The following is a 23,081-nucleotide window of genomic DNA, read 5'->3' as shown; positions in this document are numbered from 1 at the left end:
AAATCGACGGCGCATTTGGAGTATGCATTTGAAGTACACTTCGAATTGGGATAGCCCTCGTCGCGTGGCGGTGACATAATCACACTTAAAATGCGTACTTCAAGCGTGCAGACCCTGAATTGGGACACAGCCAATGTGTGGACATGTTCTTTAGTGATGGGATTTCCGGCTCTTTTTAGAGAACCGGCTCTTTCGGCTCCGAACCGGCTCTTCAGGTTGTTTTGTTGCTTTAATTAATTTATTATTAACAATAATATAAAATTATGCACAAAAGGAATTACTAATGTAAAAAAAGTGGTTTTATTTATATATGTTTATATATAAATATATATAAATTACACAATTGAAAGCATGAAAGCATATGTGTATTGTTTGTGTATTTATACACAAGCATTCATATATAGTCAAATAATAAAAAATAAATAAATGTTCATTTACCTGTTGTTACCACACAGCAAATCCGGTCGTTGGTACTTGCTGGCTTGTGTAGCCACGAGGTAACAAAAGTTCAACACTTCCCCCTAGCATCCTGGAGCACTTCTGTTGTCTTTTGTACGTGCTTTAGAGTTTGCACGTGTTTTGGAGTTTGTACCTGTGTGACATGTGTGACAATACTGAACATGTCACATGACACACCTTAAACATCATGTGATCCACTCTCAGTCCGCACTTTCATTCATGACTTCAACAGGTTGAAATGAGCTTTGAAGAAACATCAGTTCAGTGGTGAAATATTCAAACGCTGCAGGAAGAAGAACAACAAAGTGATGACAGATGTTTGTGCTTCAAACTGGAAAACCAGCAGAAATAAATCACAGCCTGCCAGAGGTTTAGGAGTTTCTGAGGGGAACTGGAACGCAGCACAGTGTTTCAAAGCCACTGATTGTCCTCAAACGCCGCATTAGGCTGAAAGTTTACTTTCACTTCTTTTTCGTCGAGTGTTTAGTGTCCAGGTGTGGAACTTCGTGGAGTGGCGCTTGTTGTTGGTGTGTGAAGAAACTGTAAGTTTGCTTTGTTTCCTCCTTTAACAGTTTGTCTTTAGGAACTTTACTGTTTGTTCAGCTCATGTTCGATTTCTTCACACAACAAACTGTGTGTGTTTGTATTTCCGGTCTCTCCATTAAAGTCAGTGTGTAATGTTTTCCTGGCTAACATCAGCTGTGTGCAGCTTAGTTCCAGCACAAATCTGCCGCTCCATAGTTCACGGTAACGGACTCACAGCTGGACCAACGAGGCCGAGTGTGTCCGCCACTCTGAGCTACGTTTGTGTTTGTGTACTTGTAGTTTGTACTTTGTGAGTTCACTCAGAGCCCACAGAGAACGCAGCGTACGTGATGACGTCAGCCCTTTACCTCCTTTACTGTCACTGTGATTAATATTTACACACCACACGAGACACCTGACAGCATGTTAACGCTAAGCTAAAGCTAAGCTAACGCTAAGCTAGCCAAGAACCCAGAGTGAGGTTAAAGCTGAGTAAACACTGACCCCAGACCAGCACCGTGATAAAGTGAGCTGCTGCTGCTGAACCTGAACAGGTAACAAAGTGATGAGCAGTCAGGCTGCAGGTTTCTACCTGTTCATGTTTCTACAGTAGAATCACTTTGAAGTGTCTTTGTGCTGTTTCATCTTTGATTTGTGTTCATAAACACTCAGAGAAAGATCACGTGACCTCATCAGGATCTGTGTTGGTGTGTGGGGCTGTGCCTCAGCTTTAGATTATGGTGATTATGAGACAGTGTTTCAGCTCATTTTACACAGTAACATGAAAGTACTGTTATGAGGAGTAATGAAGTAACATACTCCATTACTTTTAATTAAAGTGTTCTGTGTAATATGTGTAATAATGACTTTTTTGAGTAACTTCATCTCTGTCAATAACAACATTCATACGTGGAATAAAAACACATCAGTGGATCATTGCTGGAGCTGCCTGGACTTCAGTCTTCAGGATCTCAACCAACAGCATCAACATGCTGCTCCAGATGTTTGTGCTCCACATGTCTGTGCTCCAGATGTTTGTGCTCCAGATGTTTGTGCTCCAGATGTTTGTGCTCCAGATGTTTGTGCTCCAGATGTCTGTGCTCCAGATGTTTGTGGTCCAGATGTCTGTGCTCCAGATATTTGTGCTCCTGGTGATCAGACTCGCAGTTTCATCCTTGAAATAAGTGTTTATATTGTTGTTATATTGTTGACCCACCATTGATCATGTGTCTCATCACATGATCAATGGTGGGTCAGCGACATGCTTTCTTTCCGTCTCAGGTTTAAATATCTGGGACTCTCCACCGTTTGGTTTTAAAACTGAAGAAGCTTCTTGGATGAAACGTTTTCCAGAAACTTAAAGACGTCTCTATTTTCTTTCTAAGCTCCTTAGATCACATGACCTGGATGACTGAACCTACAGACATATTGACCTGGTTTCTAGGTGATGATGATGGAGGAAGAGGAGGACAGAGCAGAGTCTGCAGGGTCCAGCTGTCCGTCTGTGAGGAGTGACGTGTCCAAAGAACAAAATCCAGGCTTCAGTGCTGAACCTGGACCACCGAGGTCAGAGAGCTGTGATGACTTGATGATGATGTTTGTGAGCTGAGAGGAAATGAAAATGAGTTTGTAACAAAAATCAGTTTTGTCCAGTTTTGTCCAGTTTTCCTGTAAAAAGCTGAACTCTAATCTAAGAGGACTGTTACTGACAGGAAACAGCTGCATTATCTGCAGTCTGTGTGATCACAGCTGCTTCAATCATGTTTGTGTCTGCAGAGGTCAGAGGTCACAGTCTGCAGGGTCCAGCTGTCCGTCTGTGAGGAGTGACTGGTCCAAAGATCCAAATCCAGACTTCAGTGCTGAACCTGGACCAACGAGGTCAGAGAGCTGTGATGACTCCTTTACATGTTTGTGTTTCCTGGATAAATATGACCTGAAACATCCTCAGATTGTTACAAAGATTCATTAAAAAGAAAACAATGAAAGAGAAAAGATCCAAATGTTAGACTTGGTCATTTGCTGTTTGAGGACAGTGATGCTCATATCTGTGGGGAAAGTGTGACCTGAGTGGGTTCATGTTTGTCTTTAAAGAACAGAGCTGCTCTGATTCTCTTTGTGTCTGATCTGTTAAACAGTCTGAGAGGTCACACAGAGACCCAGCAGCTAAAGCCTGGATCATACTGGCTGCTGTTAATGAGACTCCATCAGGACAACACTGAGCCACAGTGGTGTTCATGGAAATCAATCAATAAATTCAACTTTACACTGTATTACCAAAGTACTGACTCGTCTGCCTTCACACACATGTAAACTTGAGTGACATCATATTCTGAGTCCACAGCATTCAATATGATGTCAGCCAAGAGTTCAACATATAACAGCTTAAACTGTTCTAAAAAGGTTTTTTCACAGGTTTAAAAGTGTTTATGGGAATTTTTAACGGTTCTTTCAGAAGCACATACGTGAGGTTAGACACAGGAAGCAGCAACACTGACTGAACACAGCTTTTAGAGGCTAAATTCACATTTTAATAATGAAAGTGGCTTCATGTGTGTGTGTGTGTGTGTCCATGGTTCCTCCACAGAGTGGACCAGCAGAGCTCAGAGGTTCCCAGTGGTCAGTCTGCCCAGCAGCATCAAACACAGCTGGACTCCATGTTTATGGTCTGTACATGTACAACAACTACTTTATTATTAATATTAATAATAATACATTTATTTATAGGTCCCTTTCAGAACACCAACGACTCTGTGGACTAAATGACCAAAAGAAACAAACTTTGAAATCAGACGGTGCAAATGTGATCACAGGGAAACGTTTTAAACATCGAGGCTTTAAACAAAAACCAAAGTGAAACAGTTTGTAGTCGAGATCAGTGGGAATGAAGCTGAATAACTGTTTCTTCAATAACTTTGAGAAATAAATGACAAATATGATGGAAATTAGCAGCATTAGCACTTACTAATGATGTGAGTCGACACTCTGCTGTATTGAGACGACCACATTAGGTGGTCCTCAACTGTAATGGAAACCAATGGCTCCAGTCGATCTGAGCAGCTACTAATAGAAACGGGGCCATAGATGTGTTTGTGCTTAATAACAGTGAATCACAGGATTTTTACATTACAGTTAAAATCTCATGTTGTTTGTTAAAGTGTGCAGTTCAGGGTGTGTTACTAAAACTGTTGTTTGCTCACTTTCCAAAGACCCAGCCCCCATAAAAAGCAGCCAAACAGCTCTAAGAGTTACACACACACGCATATCTATCAAGTTTACTCTGGTCTAATATACTTGGATTTAGCTTGAAGAATGTTCCTGTACGAGGACTGAAAATGATTTAAAAAGCAGCCTATGTCCAAAGAACAACTTTGACACACCTTCATAAAGCCTGCAGAGCAAAAGAAAAACTAGCTGAAAGTCTGGCTGCTCTTATGAAAAGTACAGAGAAATTATGGGTCGTTCAACACTTGTGCACAATATAAGAGTTTAAATAAATCTAAAGAGTAACTCAAAATCCTACAATCATACTGAGAAAATCATCTACAGCTAACTATCCAAGTGGATTTGTTTAAGACAGCTCCATCTGCTGGTGGCCCTCTGCAGGTGCATGAAAGGGGCGTGTTTATAGTGAAAGTAGTAGAGAAAGTAAACCCCATGGGAAGGAGGGAGGACTCTCAGCAGCTTCCAGCTCATATTCAGACATTTGACTTCTCACTGAAAGCAGCTAGTTTGAGTGTCTGTACCTTAATTAGAAGAGATAACATGGCCATAGTAATTAGAGTTGATTGGGCAATGCTGTCCTTGTAATGTACTTTATGATTTTTATACATCTGTTTGTGGACAAGTCCCAGTTTTTCTGTAGAGCCTCTCAAGTTGGTGACAGCAGTCAAAGTTCACGTGTAAACCAGAGCAACAAATCAGGTCCAAATGTGTTGTTCACAGTGAGTGGGATCATCAGTATGTTGCTATGTTAACATCCTGCAGCAGGATGTGTTTGGTCAGCTGGTTCACATTTCCTCAGGACCTTCTTGATGTGATGTTCTTCTGCTTCCCTGGCTGCTGTGTCTGTGGGGATGGCGTTTGTTCTGTGTTGTAGCGTCCTGATGACGCCCAGTTTGTGCTCCAGTGGATGATGAGAGTCAAACCTTAAATACTGATCTGTATGCGTAAACAGAGTGAACCTTTAAGACCAGTTGTCTGTATGATCAACTCTGTCACCTATAACATCTTCAAGTTTCTGGCTTCGATCATCAACCTGTTGATAGTTCAGCTCTGAACACCAGTGAAATGTTTCTCCCACTGAAATCGCTGCATTCATATGAACAGAATCAACGTTTTGGGACCGTGGAGTTGTGGAGAATGTCTCAGTTAATCAGATAAAGTCAAACTTATAATTGGTGAAGAGATCGTGGATGATATGCCCCTTGATCGTAAAGAAGTGGATGTTGTGTAGACTGAAGTTCAGAGTGGTGGTTCATTCATAAAGTATTCTGTTCCAGCTGCTGGAGGACAACATCATCACTTTTGTGAAGAACGAGCTGAAGAAGATCCAGAAGGCTCTGAATCCAAATAAGCCCCAGTGCTTGGAGTTTCAGAGGGAGGATGATGAGCAGAGGAGCAGCAGAGAGGCATTTGTGAAGATCACAGTGGACTTCTTGAGGAGAATGAAGCAGGAGGAGCTGGCTGACCGTCTGCAGAGACGTAGGAGGATTTCTTACTTAAGGTTTTAAGCTGTTAGATAAATGAGACACTCATGACACCAGTGTGTTAAGTCATTTCTCAGTGGGTCAGAAAATGTCATCAGCGTTTTGTAAAATATATTTGTTGAAGTTGTATTTTTATTATTATTATTCAGAACTTCCAGCTGCAGTTTGTCATCATAACCTTAAATCTGCTCTGAAGAAGAAGTTCCAGTGTGTGTTTGAGGGCATCGCTAAAGCAGGAAACCCAACCCTTCTGAATCAGATCTACACAGAGCTCTACATCACAGAGGGAGGGACTGCAGAGGTCAATGATGAACATGAGGTCAGACAGATTGAAACAGCATCCAGGAAACCAGACAGACCAGAAACAACCATCAGACAAGAAGACATCTTTAAACTCCCACCTGGAAGAGATGAACCAATCAGAACAGTGCTGACAAAGGGAGTGGCTGGCATTGGGAAAACAGTCTTAACACAGAAATACACCCTGGACTGGGCTGAAGACAAAGCCAACCAGGACATCCAGTTCATGTTTCCATTCACTTTCAGAGAGTTGAATGTGCTGAAAGAGGAAAAGTTCAGCTTGGTGGGACTTGTTCATCACTTATTTACTGAAACCAAAGAAGCAGGAATGTGCAGCTTTGAAGACTTCCAGGTTGTGTTCATCTTTGATGGTCTGGATGAGTGTCGACTTCCTCTGGACTTCCACAAAACTACAATCCTAACTGACCCTAGAAAGTCCACCTCAGTGGATGTGCTGCTGATAAACCTCATCAGGGGGAAACTGCTTCCCTCTGCTCGCCTCTGGATAACCACACGACCTGCAGCAGCCAATCAGATCCCTTCTGACTGTGTTGGCATGGTGACAGAGGTCAGAGGGTTCACAGACCCACAGAAGGAGGAGTACTTCATGAAGAGATTCAGAGATAAGAAGCAGATCAGCAGGATCATCTCCCACATCAAGACATCACGAAGCCTCCACATCATGTGCCACATCCCAGTCTTCTGCTGGATCACCGCTACAGTTCTGGAGGATGTGCTGAAAACCAGAGAGGGAGGACAGCTGCCCAAGACCCTGACTGAGATGTACATCCACTTCCTGGTGGTTCAGGCCAAAGTGAAGAAGGTCAAGTATGATGGAGGAGCTGAGACAGATCCACACTGGAGTCCAGAGAGCAGGAAGATGATGGAGTCTCTGGGAAAACTGGCTTTTGATCAGCTGCAGAAAGGAAACCTGATCTTCTATGAATCAGACCTGACAGAGTGTGGCATCGATATCAGAGCAGCCTCAGTGTACTCAGGAGTGTTCACACAGATCTTTAAAGAGGAGAGAGGACTGTACCAGGACAAGGTGTTCTGCTTCATCCATCTGAGTGTTCAGGAGTTTCTGGCTGCTCTTCATGTCCATCTGACCTTCATCAACTCTGGACTCAATCTGCTGGAAGAACAACAAACAACCTCCAAGAACTCTGAAACAAGAGAATCTGCAGAGAAACTCCTCTACCAGACTGCTGTGAACAAAGCCTTACAGAGTCCAAATGGACAACTGGACTTGTTCCTCCGCTTCCTCCTGGGTCTTTCACTGCAGACCAATCAGACTCTCCTACGAGGTCTGCTGACACAGACAGGAAGTAGCTGGCAGACCAATAAGAAAACAGTCAAGTATATCAAGAAGAAGCTCAGTGATAATCTGTCTGCAGAGAAAAGCATCAATCTGTTTCACTGTCTGAATGAACTGAATGATCGTTCTCTAGTGGAGCAGATCCAACAGTCCCTGAGATCAGGACGTCTCTCCACAGATAAACTGTCTCCTGCTCAGTGGTCAGCTCTGGTCTTCATCTTACTGTCATCAGAAAAAGATCTGGATGTGTTTGACCTGCAGAAATACTCTGCTTCAGAGGAGGCTCTTCTGAGGCTGCTGCCAGTGGTCAAAGCCTCCAACAAAGCTCTGTGAGTAAACATGTGATCAGGCTTTTATTTATTACATAAACAGTGTAATGTGTGATGGACCCTTAAAAACTTAAACATATTTTTTTACATGATCATCAGCACTAAATACAGTATATTATAGTTAATGTTTGATAGCAGCAGTAAATGTCAGAGTGTCTTAAACATATCTGGGTGTCAGCTTTTATCAAAGTCATGTCCAGAATCATCGTGTAAGTAAAATTTATTTATACAGCAGCTTTCACAGGTCAAAAACCACAAAGTGCTTTACAATAGAAACAGGCAATAAAAAACACAGAAGATAAAAACATTAAACAGCAAACACTGAACATCATACAGCCTAAACTAGTTAAAGGCCACTCTGAATACTAGAGTCTGAATAAATGAGTTAGTGGGACCAGTAAAAGCCTTTGACTGGAAGATCTCAGATGTGAGAAGAGCTGTAGGATTGTAGAAAGTCAGAAATATAGACTGGGACTAAAAGTAAGGACTAAATCTTTAAATAACGCCTAAAATGAACTGGTTACCAGTGTGAGAGATTAAACTGGAGTAATGTCCAGTCTATTTCATGTGCTGGTTAAAAGCCTCGCAGCATGATTCTGTACTGACTGAAGACGTTCAAAGACTGTGATGGACCCATAGGTGATCAACTCCCTCATTCCTCCTCTGGTCTTATTGCTCTGCATCAGTGCACTGCTCAGCTGAAGATGAGTTCACTTCTATATGTTACAATCTGCCTCACCAGTACAGTTCAAAGGATCTGCAGCTGCTGAATCAATTATATTCCTCGTGTTTCTTCTGGTTTCCTGTTGTTAGATCTGCATGCTTGATTGTTTTTCAATCTCTCCTATGTCGTGCACTTTGATTTCCGACTGTACACAGTCTGTGAACCATGACAATTTGTGACAGAATGCAATGATCAGTGAGGACCCGGAGGACACTGACATTTACACTGTGCAGAATGAGACTTGAGACTTTATCTCACTGCTTTGTGGACGACTGATGGAAGGACTAATCACTATATCTGCTTTAATTGAAGTAATTTCCATGAAAATTTCACTGGTTCAGTCTCCCAGAATCTCTCAATCATATCTTGACCTTTTCCTAGAGTAACTAACCCTCACTCACCAGGATATGAGCCAGCCTTCCCTCTCATTGCTACATGCTTACAGTCTTGCCTATCGCCTGTTCACAGAATGAGTCATCACTTGTTTTTGTTTAGCATTTAATGAGCAAGTTCCAGGTCTTTATATTTACACTGGGAACATTTTTAAACTAAAACGTTTTTTAGCCATAAATAGTAATGCACACTGGCATTTGTCTTTCTTTCAAAGGTTCAACACAAGAAGTGATTTAAATTAATCACAAACAGTTTGGTATCAAATGACAATTTTTCAAATTATGTTTTTATTTTGTTTTTGTTTTTTAGGCTGAGTGTCCCTGATCTCTCTGAAAGAGGGTATGAAGCTCTGTCCTCAGTTCTCAGCTCCCAGTCTTCTACACTCAGAGAGCTGGACTTAAGTAACAACAACCTGCAAGATCCAGCAGTGGAGTTTCTGTCTGCAGGACTGAGAAGTCCACACTGTAAACTGAATACTCTGAGGTGAGATCAAGTTATGTTGTGCTTTTCATCAGTTGACAGAATTAACCAATAAGAAGCCACTAAATGGGAAAAAAGTCAGTTAAACTTCTGTAATAGTTTTATGTTAGTGTCATCTCTTAGTGTTGACTCTTAGTAAAAAAAACAGGATTTATTGCAAAATCTAAAAACTCTTTTGTGCACCCTCATTGCAATTTAATAACAGTGTTTGTTTAATGTTTATCTGTCATTTTTCAGACTGAGTCACTGTAAGCTCTCAGAGAGAGGCTTTGAAGCGCTGTCCTCAGCTCTCAGCTCCCAGTCCTCTAGTCTGAGACAGCTGGACCTGAGTAACTCTGACCTGCAGGATTCAGGAGTGAAGCTTCTGTCTGCTGGAGTGAAGAGTCCACGCTGTAAAATGGAAACTCTCAGGTCAGGATTTAAAATGTTCCACTGATGATCATGTTAAACCTGATTTCTATTACTGCAAAAACAGGAAATTGATTTTAAAAAAGTCTGAATGTAGAAATTAGCGTCTGGGGTTTTTAGTGATATTTGTTGACTTTCTGTCTTTCATTTGCAATGAAATGTCCCATCTGCTCCTCTGAGTCCAAATTCTTTATTTTAGCAGTGCTTCATCCACCAAACCTTCTGGTTCAATTCCTGTATTCTGAAGGTTTTTACAGAGTTGTTTGTTCAGAAATCAGAATTTGATTTTCAGATCAATTTAGTAATAAAAATATGATCAATTGATTATTTCTGACTGAAAAGATGAAATATATATTTGGTCATAGTGATATGACTCATTGCCTCACTTAAACATAACATGTAAACAAAAATTCAAAACAATAGATTAATACAAAACAGAATTTGACTGTTGAGCTTAAAGTGAGCTTGAATGTTATTCACTTCCTGTTTTATTTTGGTAGTTATTGTCTCTGGTTTTTACTTTTACTTCCTCCCCCGACATTGTCTACATTAGTTTCAGCTGTAGAAGATTTTATTGACTGTTTGATTTGTCCCTTTTTTTTTAACTATAATTGTTGACTTATAAACTATTGCTAAAATGTATTTTCATTAAAATACCAAATAATTTATTACTTTATCATCTAATTAGATTATAATTCTGTAAATAGGGGTGATAGTGTGGTCTATGTGGGTTGTCTTCAGGTACTCTTCCTCCCACAGTCCAAGAACATGCATGCAAGCTTAACTGGAGATGTGTAATTGTGAGCATAAATTGTCTGATTCTTTCATTTACAGAAAGCTTTAAGTGTGATATAGATTCAGTCATATCTTACTAATGTCAGTGAAAGAGGCCCAGCTGTAAAGTCACAGCAGTCACACTGTATGTGTCTCATTGTCACTGGAGTTTAGGCTCCTTGCATTCAGCTGGTGCTGCAGAAAAAGTAGAAATGTTCCTGTTTGGTTCTGCTGCTGAGTCTCTTTTACAAAGATGGAACTGCAGCTAATCCTGCTCATGTAGCCAGTTAGTAAAAACTCAAGTTACTGTCAGACACAGCAGACATTTACTGATAATCTCACTGTATGTGGTCTTTTAGCGCCTCCTAGTTGTGAACATGTGGAGTGTTGTTAGTCTGGGTGATGAGTGTAACTGTTGAGTGAGAAAGACTGTGGTCGTGTCCAAATTCATGGGCTGCATCCTCCTGAGGACCCGGCCTTCGCGGTCTACGTGGGCCGGGTCCTCAGAAGGTCAGGTATGCCGGAAGTAAACGGCCATGGAATTGGACGGTCTAGCCTTCTGATTGGTGTCACCGCTGTCTCGGTGGAGTTTAATAAACTCTGCCGTCTGCTCCTTGCTATCTAAAATATAATAGGACTCTGGCGTAAATCGTTGACCATCTCACACTTCTGTTTAATCAGTTTTTTGTTTGACGTTTATTCAGTTGTGTAAAAACCAAGGAGGAACCCACCCGGGGGATAAATAAAGTTTTATTTTATCTAATCTAATCTAATAACTTTAATCTCAGCCAAACTGATTTACTCATGAACAAATAAAACACGGAAAAAGCCAAACAATAGCATTTTTAGGTTGTCTAAGTGACTTATATATTACTTTTAACCTGATTAGCGAAACTCCGCGGTGATCTGAAAATGATGTGCAGGGAGTTGTGTCGTTCTCTGCAGCTTCAGTGACCCTGGAGCTCTCGGCTTGCTATCGAGCTGGTGGGTAACAGACGTCTCCTAAAACGTCGAAGCACTTTTGCAAATATGCAATATCTTGATAAACCGAACATGTATTTGAAGTTTACACAGCTACTTTCTCGCCTGAAAATATGTTAAAAGTTTTGTGACCCATGAAGATTAATAAGAGTAATTTTAAATCTTAGTAGCGGTCGCCATTACCAGAAACTGGAGTTTGGCTGGGCCGCGCTATGAATTCTGGGATATGGTGGGCCACGAAGGACACACCCGATCCATCCTTCAAATTTGGGGAAAAGGACGACGCATTTGTCGGCTGCATTCGGAGGAGTCCACGAATTTGGACAGCCTTTGGTGCATCGCTGTGACGTTATCGGTCTACAAATGCGTCCTCAGGAGGATGCAGCCCATAAATTTGGACACACCGAGCCTGCGTGCTGGTAGCACCTTAGCCATAGCTCGAGTGTGGAGGAGAAGCTGAAAAAGAAGGTTTTCTAGTTTGTAAGGAGGAAAAAAACTGAGAGGACTAAGTTAAAGAGAGGCTGGAGAGTAACAGAGAGCAGCAATGAATGCTGCTCACACAGTTTAGACAGTTTAGCATCAAATGTTCGCGTGAGTTAGCTCCCAGCTAACTAGCAGAGCAGCTAGCTAGCAAACCAGCTAACTAGCAGAGCAGCTAACTAGCAGAGCAGCTAACTAGCAAACCAGCTAACTGCACCCACAAGCTGCGACTGCGTCTTTCTAACAAAAGCGTCAGACACTCAGACTGGTTTTCTTTGTGGATGATGATTTATTCTCACACTGATCCTTCATGATGATGCTGCCATCCACCCACTGCTCCTAGCAGTGTTGCCAACTCTTCAGTAAGGAAAATTGCTATTGGCTGTCCTAAAAGTTGCTGGAAGTCGCTAAATGACATCATCGCCTAATTTGGATAAATGGTCATGCTAATGTAATTGTAACGTACATGGTAGGAGAGAAAAATAACATCGTGGAAGCGACATAACATGAGTAAAAAACATCCTGGAATGCATTTAAATAAATAAATCATAGTTCTGTCTCTAACTATTACAACACTCTCACCACATTTGTTAACAATTCTCTCAACAAATGTGTTTTTCCTCGTTCTTTGATATCCAGCTGAGACTTTGGGTATAAATGTGTCATAAACAGGAGAAAGCAGTGCAGGTTCAATGTAATCAAACCTCAGACTGAGTTCAAAATCATCACCTGTCCCAGATATCACATCAGCACCAGAACCATGATGTGTTTACACACATTTAAAAAGGTGGAGGTCAGTGTGAATGGACTGTTGTCATTGGTCTGAATGTGCCTCTATAAACATGTGCTCTTCATTATTGATGTTTTCCTAATGAACAGAAAATGAGACTTAATAAAATCCTTCTGACTGTTGTTGGATCAGGTTAGGTCCTGGGTTTGAGTCCCCCACTGTACCACAGGGGCTTCTAGCTTTGTTTCACAGTGTGTAGAACAACAAATAAAACCAAATCACAAAAAGCTTCAAGTCAAAAACGCATCAAACTTTGAGGGTTTTTCCCAAGGATGAGGAAGCAGACTCGGCCACAAACAGCTGGATATATGAATGGTTACCACAGCAACCACAGCAGTGTGCTCTCAGTATATTTAGTTGTATAAAGGTGTTTGTGGTGTGTTGCAGCTGAAACAGCCTCATGTATGTTGACACAGGGAGAAAATAGTGTGAGAACACTGTTCACAGCAGTCACAACTCGCTGCCTTCAACAGTCTCTTCCTTCCTTGTTTGGATGTCACTGATATCATCTTCTGCTCTCACACTGACCACCTGTTGAAGCTAACTTGCTGATATAGAAGCAGCAGGTATGCCACCTGTGGCAGCTGAGGTCACGTGATCTGAGTGTTTGAACCACGTGTTGGAGCAGCATTTCCAAACATCTGCACTTCAGAAGTTCCAAAGTGTGGAAACGTCACTGTGGAGCGTGTCATCCCTATCTAAGAGATTTTCTTGCCTCTGCAAAGCTAAGCTTGCAAACAGCACCATAGTTTGTCAATCCCAACCAATCAGAGCGCTACTTATGTCATATCACATGACTCGTGTGTTTACCTCTTTGATTAGCACCCAAAGAACTAAAGAAAGGCTAAAAGGACGTTCAGCCAATCAAATCCCTCCTAGGAACAGGAAGTCTAGAGAGGAAATGGAGCAGAGAAGGAGAATCACCAGTTTAAATGTCTGAGTTTCAAACTGGTGACCCTCTAAAGAGGCTTTTATTGACTCTGTTTTCTTTACAGCTTTTTTCACCATTTAAACTGTTTAATATCATATTTAGAAATAACTTTTGGACAGTTGTTGTACATTTCCACTAAAATGTGACAGAAATAATGACTTTCTGACTTTACTTTGGACTAATCTAACGACTCAGCCTGGCTATGTTGGACTTGGTGTGGAAGCAGCTCCCAGTTTGAGTTCAGGAGACACACACTCTCTACTTTGGAGATCAGCTGTAAAACTTTCCTTTTTGATAAAGCTTATAGTTAGAGCTGGATCAGGTGACCCTGAACCATCCCTTAGTGATGCTGCTATAGGCTCAGGCTGTTGATGATGCTCTGCTTTCTTCTCCACTCCCCTCTTTTCACTCCTGATGCTTTTATATGTCACGACTGTCGTTAACTTTTGTGTCTCTCTGAGCCCATCTCTTCTCTTTCCCCTCACCCTGCAACCAGTCATGGTAGATTTTTTTGAAGCTGAGCTTTCATATATGATGAATTGCTCTCTTCAGTTGGGTGTCTTCCCTGCTGCCTTTAAAACGGCGGTGGTGAGGCCCCTTCTGAAGAAGAGCAATTTGGATTGTAATGATTTTAATAGAGACCTCAGTCCTGGTGCTGCTGGATCTAAGCGCAGCCTTTGATACAGTAGACCACGCTATTCTTTTAAACAGACTGAAACACATGGTGGGCCTCTCTGGTGCTGTACACAACTGGTTCACTTCCTGTCTCTCAGACAGAACTTTTATGGTGAGTATGGATACATGCTCCTCTAAGATCCATAGAATGACATGTGGTGTGCCTCAGGGGTCGGTTTTAGGCCCTGTACTTTTTAATTTGTATATGCTCCCTCTTGGCGGTGTCATCAGGAGGCATGGAGTGAACTTCCACAGTTACGCTGACAACACTCAGCTGTACATCTCCGTGTCTCCTGATGACACCAGACCAATGGATGCCCTTTTTAACTGTATTTTAGATATAAGATCTTGGATGGCAGAAAACGTTTTACAGCTTAACCAGGACAAAACTGAAGTTTTAATCGTCGGTCCTGAGGCTCAGAGAGAGAAACTCTTGTCTAAATTACAGGCATTTTCACTATGTCCTTCACTACAAGTGAAAAACCTGGGTGTTCTTTTTGACTCTGAGCTTGGTTTTATCCCACATATTAAACATGTAACCAAAATTGGATTTTATCATCTAAAAATATAGCCAGAGTCCGCCCTATTCTCTCTCGGGCCAACACGGAGATGCTGATGCTTTTATTACCAGTCGCATTGATTACTGCCCTGCTCTCTGGTCTCCCCAAAAAGAATATTTCACCTTTACAACTTTTACAAAACTCTGCAGCTCGTGTGCTGACGAAGACCAGAGGGCGGGCCCACATTACACCGGTTTTAGAATCGCTGCATTGGCTCCTCGTGTGTTTCAGGATCGATGTTAAAGTTCTTTTATTGGTTTTTAAATGTCTTAATGGTCTTGGGCCTTCTTATCTCTCAGATCTGCTTTTACCATATGAACCCTCGCAGACCCTGAGGTCCTCTGGTACTGGCCTTTTGATTGTCCCTAAAGTCAGGACACATACTCACGGAGAGGCAGCTTTTCAGTGGTATGGTCCTCGTCTGTGGAACAGCCTGCCGGAGGAGCTCAGGGCCGCAGAGAACGTACATGTTTTTAAGAACAGGCTCAAGACCCACCTTTTTAATTTAGCTTTTACTTAACGTTTATTTATTTTATGCTTATTGATTCTATCCTGTTATTCTATTTATATTATTAATTTAGGTTTTACCTAATATTTATTGATTTTATTCTTATTCATTTTTTATCTTCTTACTCTATATTTATACTGTATCCCATTCTTATTTATTTTATTTATTTTATTCTGTATATACTCTTATTAGGTCATATCTCCAGTGTTTCCTCGGAGGGGGCTCTCTGCACCGGGGTTGTGATCGACCGTGGCTGCTGGGGCTCTGTGGGTCTTCTCAACCTGGCTGGGGGCTTCTTTGCCTCCCTCCTGCTGTGTGCCCAGCCTGGAGGCTGTAAAGCACTTTGTGCTACATCTTTGTATGAAAAGTGCTTTATAAATAAAGATTGATTGATTGATAGATTCTCCTCCTGGAGCCTGTTTTCACTGGGAGGATCTTTGTGTCAAAGGGAGTTCTTCCTTCCCACCATCACCAAGTACTGCTCACAGTGGATTGTCTGGTTTTTGGGGCTTTCTCTCTAATATTGGAGGCTGTTACCTTACTCTGTTAAACAGCTTCAGACGACTGTTGTTGTCTGTTGGGAATTGTCACTTTTAAATAAAGTTACATTGAATGGATGTAATTGGATAGATGTTATTGTGACAAACAGAAAATGATCTTTAAAAGATTGATTGTTGTTTTGTGTGTCTGCAGTCTGTCAGGCTGTCTGATCACAGAGGAAGGCTGTACTTCTCTGGCCTCAGCTCTGAGCTCCAACCCCTCCCATATGAGAGAGCTGGACCTGAGCTACAATCATCCAGGTGACTCAGGAATTAAGCTCCTGTCGTCTGGACTGAAGGATCCAGGCTGGAGACTGGACACTCTCAGGTATGGAGAGAATGTCTGATAGAGGAGGACGAGCTGGAAACATTTCCTGTGTCCTTCAATCACTTCCTGTTTGTTTCCTGCAGATGAGACATGAACAATCACACATGCAGGAATATTTTCAGGGACAGACACACTAGTCTAGCTGGATAGTACGTAGGGGGTCTCCAAGGAGTCTGTTTGCAGGATCATTAATGATAACTGATGAGTCATGTTGAGAGTTTCATTAAAAGTAGACCTACAGTTAGGTCCATAAATATTTGGACAGAGACAACATTTTGTAACTTTAATTACACTTTATTAGGTCACCGGTTTACCTGAGATAGTGGCCACTGTATACCTAATAAAGTGTCAGCCATGTGTATGTTTCCCATGCTGTATGTCCACAGTCACAGTGACAGTCAGTGACACTGACAGAAGGATGAAACAAGGCTGTGAATCATTTCAGTCTTTGTGTGTGATAAAGAGGCAGACAGGAGCAGCTAACATCACCATCATTTTCCTGTATAAATCGCTGTTACAATGAAAAATGTCAATTACATATATCATATAGGAGACACACACATTGATATACACTAAATATTTATTTCATTTCTCCTTTTTTGTGTTGCCAATTTATGCACCTGCTTGATTTAGTTTAAACAGTTATTGCACACTTTCTGTAAATCCAGTGAACTGCATTTCACTTCTCAAATATCACTGTGTGTGTCTCCTATATGATATATTTAACTGACAATTAATATTGTGAAAACCAACGATTTGTACAGGAAAATAATTACTTTTCACAATGTTGCCCAAACTTTTCATCCCACTGTATTAGTATGTTTTGTCATTAGTATAATATGAAATAAATTCTACTTGTGTCCAGTCGGGTGCCAATATTTGCTGTGTAGTAGAACAGAGACATTTGTCATTATAAATGTTTATTTGAACAAATATTTAAATTCAGTAACAAAAACATTAAACATAAATATATGAAATGTAACTATTTACAGAGAGACAGGAATAAAAAGGACCCAGCTTGGAGTGGAAGAGCCTCAGGGAGAAGGAAGAGAAAAATAAGAACATTGTTTCTGCCCTGGAGAGCTGCTGCCTCATCAGAAAACTACTGATCATTAGGGTCCAATGTTTCCAAATTTAACACAGCTGTGCTGTTTTCAAAAGCTAATTTATAAATTTGAAATTTCACGAATTCTCGTGTCTGAGGCGGCATGCTCTCCAGAACAGGAACAAGGCCGAGGATGAAATGTTCTGTTGGAGACGGGCGTGGCCTCTTTAGGGACTCCAGGATGGCCAGCTCCACCGCCGATGGACCGTCCTGGGACCCGTCCCTCGCCCGCCTTCGAGCTGTCCTCCTCTGTGGGCCTGTAAAACACAGCACAAAACAACACAAAGTAATGAGAAGGCTGCTACTAGATTTTCATTTTCAAAATTGAAAAAAACAGGATATAAACAGATTGGTTGTAGATATTTAGTAAAGGTGATCACAAGGGAATCCAAGCAAGTAAAAAGCTGTCAGTGCTTGATGTTCATACCTGTGGGTGCAGCAGCAGGAGCTGAGGGACCAGGGACTGGGGAGCCAGGAGAAGAGACAGGGGATGCTCTGCTGCATGATTACTTGACTCTATCAAGACAATATTAAATGTTAACAGGTTGAAGACAATAGTCATAGAGAATATTATATTATTATATACTTATATACTTATTATATACAGTGGTCTCTCATTTATTGCAGCACATGAACAGTAGTCACAGTTCTCACAAGTTGATTCTCAAAATGCAAACCTTTGTCGATTTTAAAACGTAAAAGTATTATGCCGCGCTTTTTCTCCGTCTGCGGCGCCACTTTTGTGCGCCTTTTTTGCTCCCGGTGCAGGTGTCTATTTCCGAATGAGGGTCATAGTTATGAGTGTTTTTGTGCTGTTTTTTCTATTGGACGTGATGGTTATCAAAACCAAACATGATAAGTTTGGCAAGCGCAGGAGACACGACACGGAGGAGATTTGTCATTTGGGCTGCAGAATGCAATGCGCATCGTTGAAAGCTGTACGGTGCAATAAAAAAATCAGCGAAAAGGCGAAGCAGTGACGGATGAACAGCGGGACTACTGTATACTGTTTATTAATAAACAAAATATATTCCTGTATGACAACACGCATAAATTAACTGCCTACATTAACTCATTGTAAACATACCTTCTGACTGACACTCCCCTGCTGCCTCTCCGGGCTGTCCCTGGTCCTCGGGGGAGAAGTTCTCCACGGTCCGCACCATATTGCCGCTTGTCTCCCGCGGGGTGAGGAAGGGGTCCAGAAACCCCATGACCGCGAAGAACTTCCATCTCCTCCCCGATCCTGCTGCAGACCCACTCCTCTTCTCCTTCTCTGTCTTCTTCTCCTTATTATAAGTGTCCCTGAGGCTCTTCCACTTTCTCCTGCAGATGTCCTCTGAATAAACGCATTATCTTGTTAGCGGAAAGGTATTTGTACATCAGTGGGAAAATAGCGGGACAGTAGGCGGGCTTGCTAGCTTTTGCGCAGGTTCATCGGGTCAGTCTGAAAATTAAAAAGAAGAAGGAATGAACTTACCAGGTTGCCCGATCTCCTCACTTATGTGTCTCCAAGCTAGGTCCTTTTTATTCCTGTCTCGGTAGAAGTAGCAGCTAGCATCATATAGCTCTGGATGATTAGCCACGGCACTGATGAGCTTTTCCTCCATACTGAATGAAGAATCAAGGGCTTTGGCTGGATCTGCCCCTTTGACCTGGGTCAGAGCCACGTCACCAGGCTCCTGATTGGTTGTCGCGGCGCGATTTGACGCTGGAGTTCAGATTTTTCCAACTCGAGCGGTAGACGCGAAACGCGCATATGCACAAAATTCAACACAAAAACTCACGCACGTGGTTTTATTCGCGAGTCAAACGCGCCAGACGCGCTACACTGACGCGCATTTCACACGTTTTCGCATTTTCGCGACGCAAATCTGCTTCCGAATTCACGCGGGACCTGCAATCGCGTGTCATAGCGTGTGTCACCCCCATTGACTTTACATATAAACCTGACGCTCTATTCGCGTCCATCGCGTTCGGTGTGAACACACCGTAAGGCTGCGTCCACACGTACCCGGGTATTTTTGAAAACGCAGATTTTTCTATGCGTTTGCACCCTTCGTCCACATGTAAACTGCGTTTTTGGTCACTGAAAACTGAGATTTTTAAAAACTCCGGCCAGGGTGGATATTTTTGAAAACTCAGTTTTTGCATACATTGCTTATGTGTGGACGAGAAAAACGCAGAAAACGGAGAAAACGCAGAAAACGCAGCATCAAAGATGTGCGCCTTTTTTGACGTCACACTGTGCGCCACGTTATTGTTTCGGTGAAATGAATTTCTACAATACTGTTGCTGTTAATTGTCTCTGCAGTGTTTAAATGCTTACATATACACACACAGTTACTGTCCCTCCACACATACGACTCGGTTCTGCTTCTATGCCCCATCTTTGTTTACTATTTCCCACCGAGGCTTCTAGACTTCTGATTGGCCAACATTTCTACACGGTTTGGAATATAGCGCCACCTGTTGCTTTGGCATGTTCCTAGCAGCGTTTTCCTTCATTTCTACGTTTACGTGTGGACGGGATTTTTTTTTAAAATGAAAACGGAAAATCTCAGTTTTCAAAAATACCGTGTACGTGTGGACGTAGCCTCAGTAGTCTGTAAAGACTCTGTGTGCCTTCCAGAGTGCTCCGGCATGCACACACACCTTAAGGTCATGAGAGAGGTCGTACCTTCTCTTACTGATTTATGGTTTAGGAGGACACCTACTCTGTATCTGGTTAAGTATAAGAGCCCTTTGTTAGGGGGACCACTGGACTCTTAGCACCAGCTTTGGGGTCACAGGGTCACATCTGGAACACACACACACACACACACACACACACACACACACACACACACACACACACACACACACACACACACACACATACCTACACTATGCGCAGACTGGTACTCTTTGTTCATACCTGTGTAAGACGTCACATGTTAATGAACTTATGGATATTCATGTAACCTCAATAAAGAGCAGTGTTACGAGGGAGCAGACGAGAGCGACTGAGGTCAAGTGAAGGAACGGCGCTGTCACAGTTCTCTCCCTCATCAATTGTCTGGTTCCAGCGGTGGGTCTGTGCTAGACGACCCGTCACCAGCTTTTTCCAGCTTTTTCCACTGGTTACCAGTACGTGGTAGAATCCACTTCCAGATCTTGTTGTTTGTCTTTAAATCTCTGAATGGATTGGCTCCATCTTATCTCTCTTTAATAAAATAATCCAAGTTGAGCCCTCAGGTCTGCAGATAAGTAGCTTCTGACCAGAACTAGACGTAAAAACAGAGGTGAGCTTTATCGATCGCTGCAGCCAAACTCTGGAACAGTCGCCCTTCACATCAGGTCGTCACCAACACTCGACATTTTTAAAACCCTTTTGGAAACACATTTTGTACTCTGTAGCTTTCAATTCTGACGAGTCTTTATAGTAATTACTGTGTATGTTTCCTATTTTCTCTCTACTCTGTGCAGCACTTTGGCTCAACCTGTTTTTAAATGTGCTGATAAATAAATGTAGATTTCTTTGAATAAAACAGTGGAGCCGAGCTTTGAGCTCAGTGTGTAACAGTGTGTGTATGAGAGCCATGTAATGTCCATGTGTGCATGCTGACTGTGCTGCTCTGACCCCCCTCCTCCTTTCAGGGTGGAGCCTGCTGGAGTCCGATGGTTGAGACCAGGTCTGAGGAAGTGTAAGTGTGTTTTTAATGGGATTCATGAAAACAAAGCAGCACACATTCAACCATCTTCATCATGTCAGGAGTCATCATCAAAGTGTCAATCAATGAACAGATGATGGATCAATAACTGCAGCTGGATTGTGTTTGTTCTCTCCATCAGATTCCTGTCAACTCACAATCGACACAAACACAGTGAACACAAAGCTCCAACTGTCTGACAACAACAGGAAGGTGACACATGTGGAGGAGGTTCAGTCATATCCTGATCATCCAGAAAGATTTGAATTTTATCCTCAGCTGCTGTGTAGAAATGGTCTGACTGGTCGCTGTTACTGGGAGGTTGAGTGGAGAGGAAACGTTTATATATCAGTGAGTTACAGAAGCATCAGAAGGAAAGGAAGGAGTGTTGACTGTTTGTTTGGACACAATGATCAGTCCTGGAGTCTGATCTGCTCTGATGATGGTCCTTGTTATGTCAGGCACAATAAGAGAGACACATCCATCTCCTCCTCCTCCTCCTCCTCCTCCTCCTCTGTCTCTAACAGAGCAGCAGTGTATGTGGACTGTCCTGCTGGCACTCTGTCCTTCTACAGAGTCTCCTCTGACACTCTGATCCACCTCCACACCTTCAACACCACATTCACTCAAACTCTTTATCCTGGCTTTACAGTCTGGTCTGGTGCCTCAGTGTCCCTGTGCTGAGTGGGGTGTAAAGAGTGTCTCCTGTTACAGAAACACTCTGACTGTTGAACAGATAGTTCAGTCTGTACATGTCTGTCTCTTTCACTCACAAACACGTTTTCAGATCCATGGATTCAATCAGTTGATGTTTGAAACTCTTCTAAATGATTCCTTGTAAACTTCTTCCTCTTCAGTCACAAACAAACAGGAAGTGATGTCACATGTGTTCCTGTCCACACAGCAGAATGAGTCTATTGCTGACAGTGATGTACAAACAGAGTGAGCATTTCTGAGGCCCAAAATAAACTGAGTAGTTCACTGAATGAACAATGGACTGTGTAAAGTTCTTTTTGATTTGGAAGGAAAAGTAAGCGCAGACAGAGTCCTAGGGAGTGTCCAAAAAGTGATTTATTAAACACACACGTATTACACAGTGCGGGAGGCCGGACTCCCCGTTCGGCTCAACACAGAAAGTTTTATACCCTTTATGACGTCAGAACAATTCCTGGACATTATCTTCTTCAGAACAACAACAACCCTTTCCCGGACTTGAAACCAGATGTTTCCCATATATAGTCTGGTAACATAACAACTGTGTAAGACGAGTGTGCTGTTGTGTAAGATTGTCGGTCCCAGCCACCGAAAGTTCAGCGTCCTCATCTGACCTACTGTGGACCCACCACTATGCTAGTGCTATGCATGATGAAGCATTGCATCTAGAATGTGGTAAATGATACATGATAATAAGGATGATAACCGAATACTGATAATGATAAGTGATGCAGACTAATGAAGTAATGATGAAATAATGATTGTGCATGTGAATAATAACACAGTGACAGAAAAATAACATTCCTTTACGTGACAACTCCTCCTCTTGGGCTCGCTTGCGAGACCAACTTACACCAGGATTTGTCTCACTCCTCCTTCCAGCTTACAATCTCCTTCAAGGGCATCATCGACTCTGGCGCCGCTGAACCCTCCGAGCCAGAGCTCAGGGCTCTCTCCAGCATCTTTACCAAAACTCGCCGGACCAGAGGGATGAGACAACATCTGATCATTAATATAGCAAGAAAAACAACAAAAGAAAACATGGCAGACATAACAACACTCTTCCATTGCCCAAAGACAGACGTAAACCAGTCTCCCAGTCCAGTGTTCACAACTGATTGCTCATGCATGGTTTTGGATAACATTTTCAGACTCTCAAGCGCTCTAGTAACCGTACCGTCTGGGGCCGTATTGTTGGGTATAAAAGTACAGCATGTGTCCCCAAACATGGCACACACACCACCCTTCTCAGCCAACAACATGGCAAGGGCCATTCGATTTTGGATTCCCATTAACGACGTCGGTCCCAATTGTTCTGCAAGGCCTTCTACCGCGTCCCTGGTGAGATTAGAGAGTCTCAAC

General features: G+C 42.3%; 3 protein-coding genes across 10 annotated transcripts in view; 2 read left to right on the top strand and 1 right to left on the bottom strand.

The window, feature by feature from the left end:
- The first annotated feature begins 378 nt into the window (after positions 1 to 378).
- The window catches only part of LOC146498552 (NLR family CARD domain-containing protein 3-like), a 76,670-nt gene continuing 53,967 nt past the window's right edge, over positions 379 to 23,081 (top strand). Inside the window, exon 1 of one of the 2 annotated variants that reach the window (XM_085139974.1) lies at positions 379 to 1,001. The gene's annotated coding sequence lies outside the window, so the exon portion shown is untranslated. Of the gene's footprint in view, positions 1,002 to 9,540; positions 9,646 to 23,081 lie in introns of those variants that run through there. The other variant, XM_085139976.1, reaches the window with a different exon arrangement.
- On the top strand, positions 2,417 to 22,000 carry LOC146498554 (protein NLRC3-like). 7 transcript variants are annotated; one of them, XM_085139960.1, is made up of 10 exons: positions 2,417 to 2,550; positions 2,761 to 2,862; positions 3,569 to 3,647; positions 5,484 to 5,685; positions 5,840 to 7,637; positions 9,064 to 9,237; positions 9,472 to 9,645; positions 16,035 to 16,208; positions 20,953 to 20,999; positions 21,148 to 22,000. In XM_085139960.1, exons 1-10 carry the CDS (start codon positions 2,432 to 2,434, stop codon positions 21,687 to 21,689), a joined length of 3,411 nt encoding a protein of 1,136 aa, XP_084996086.1. In that variant the 5' UTR covers positions 2,417 to 2,431; the 3' UTR covers positions 21,690 to 22,000. The 7 variants fall into 7 exon arrangements, with proteins under 7 accessions (XP_084996086.1, XP_084996089.1, XP_084996088.1 ...); XM_085139963.1 differs by lacking the exon at positions 9,064 to 9,237; XM_085139962.1 differs by lacking the exon at positions 16,035 to 16,208.
- Positions 17,141 to 19,227, bottom strand: LOC146498555 (uncharacterized). The gene is made up of 3 exons (XM_085140084.1): positions 18,794 to 19,227; positions 18,401 to 18,652; positions 17,141 to 17,829 (listed from the first exon to the last, which is right to left on the bottom strand). Exons 1-3 carry the CDS (start codon positions 18,921 to 18,923, stop codon positions 17,735 to 17,737), a joined length of 477 nt encoding a protein of 158 aa, XP_084996210.1. The 5' UTR covers positions 18,924 to 19,227; the 3' UTR covers positions 17,141 to 17,734.

Source organism: Neolamprologus multifasciatus, chromosome 18 (genome assembly GCF_963576455.1).
Source record: "Neolamprologus multifasciatus chromosome 18, fNeoMul1.2, whole genome shotgun sequence".
Lineage (NCBI taxonomy): Eukaryota > Metazoa > Chordata > Actinopteri > Cichliformes > Cichlidae > Neolamprologus > Neolamprologus multifasciatus.
The sequence above is the reverse complement of the archived record's forward strand: the minus strand, read 5'-3'. Positions and strand labels throughout refer to the sequence as shown.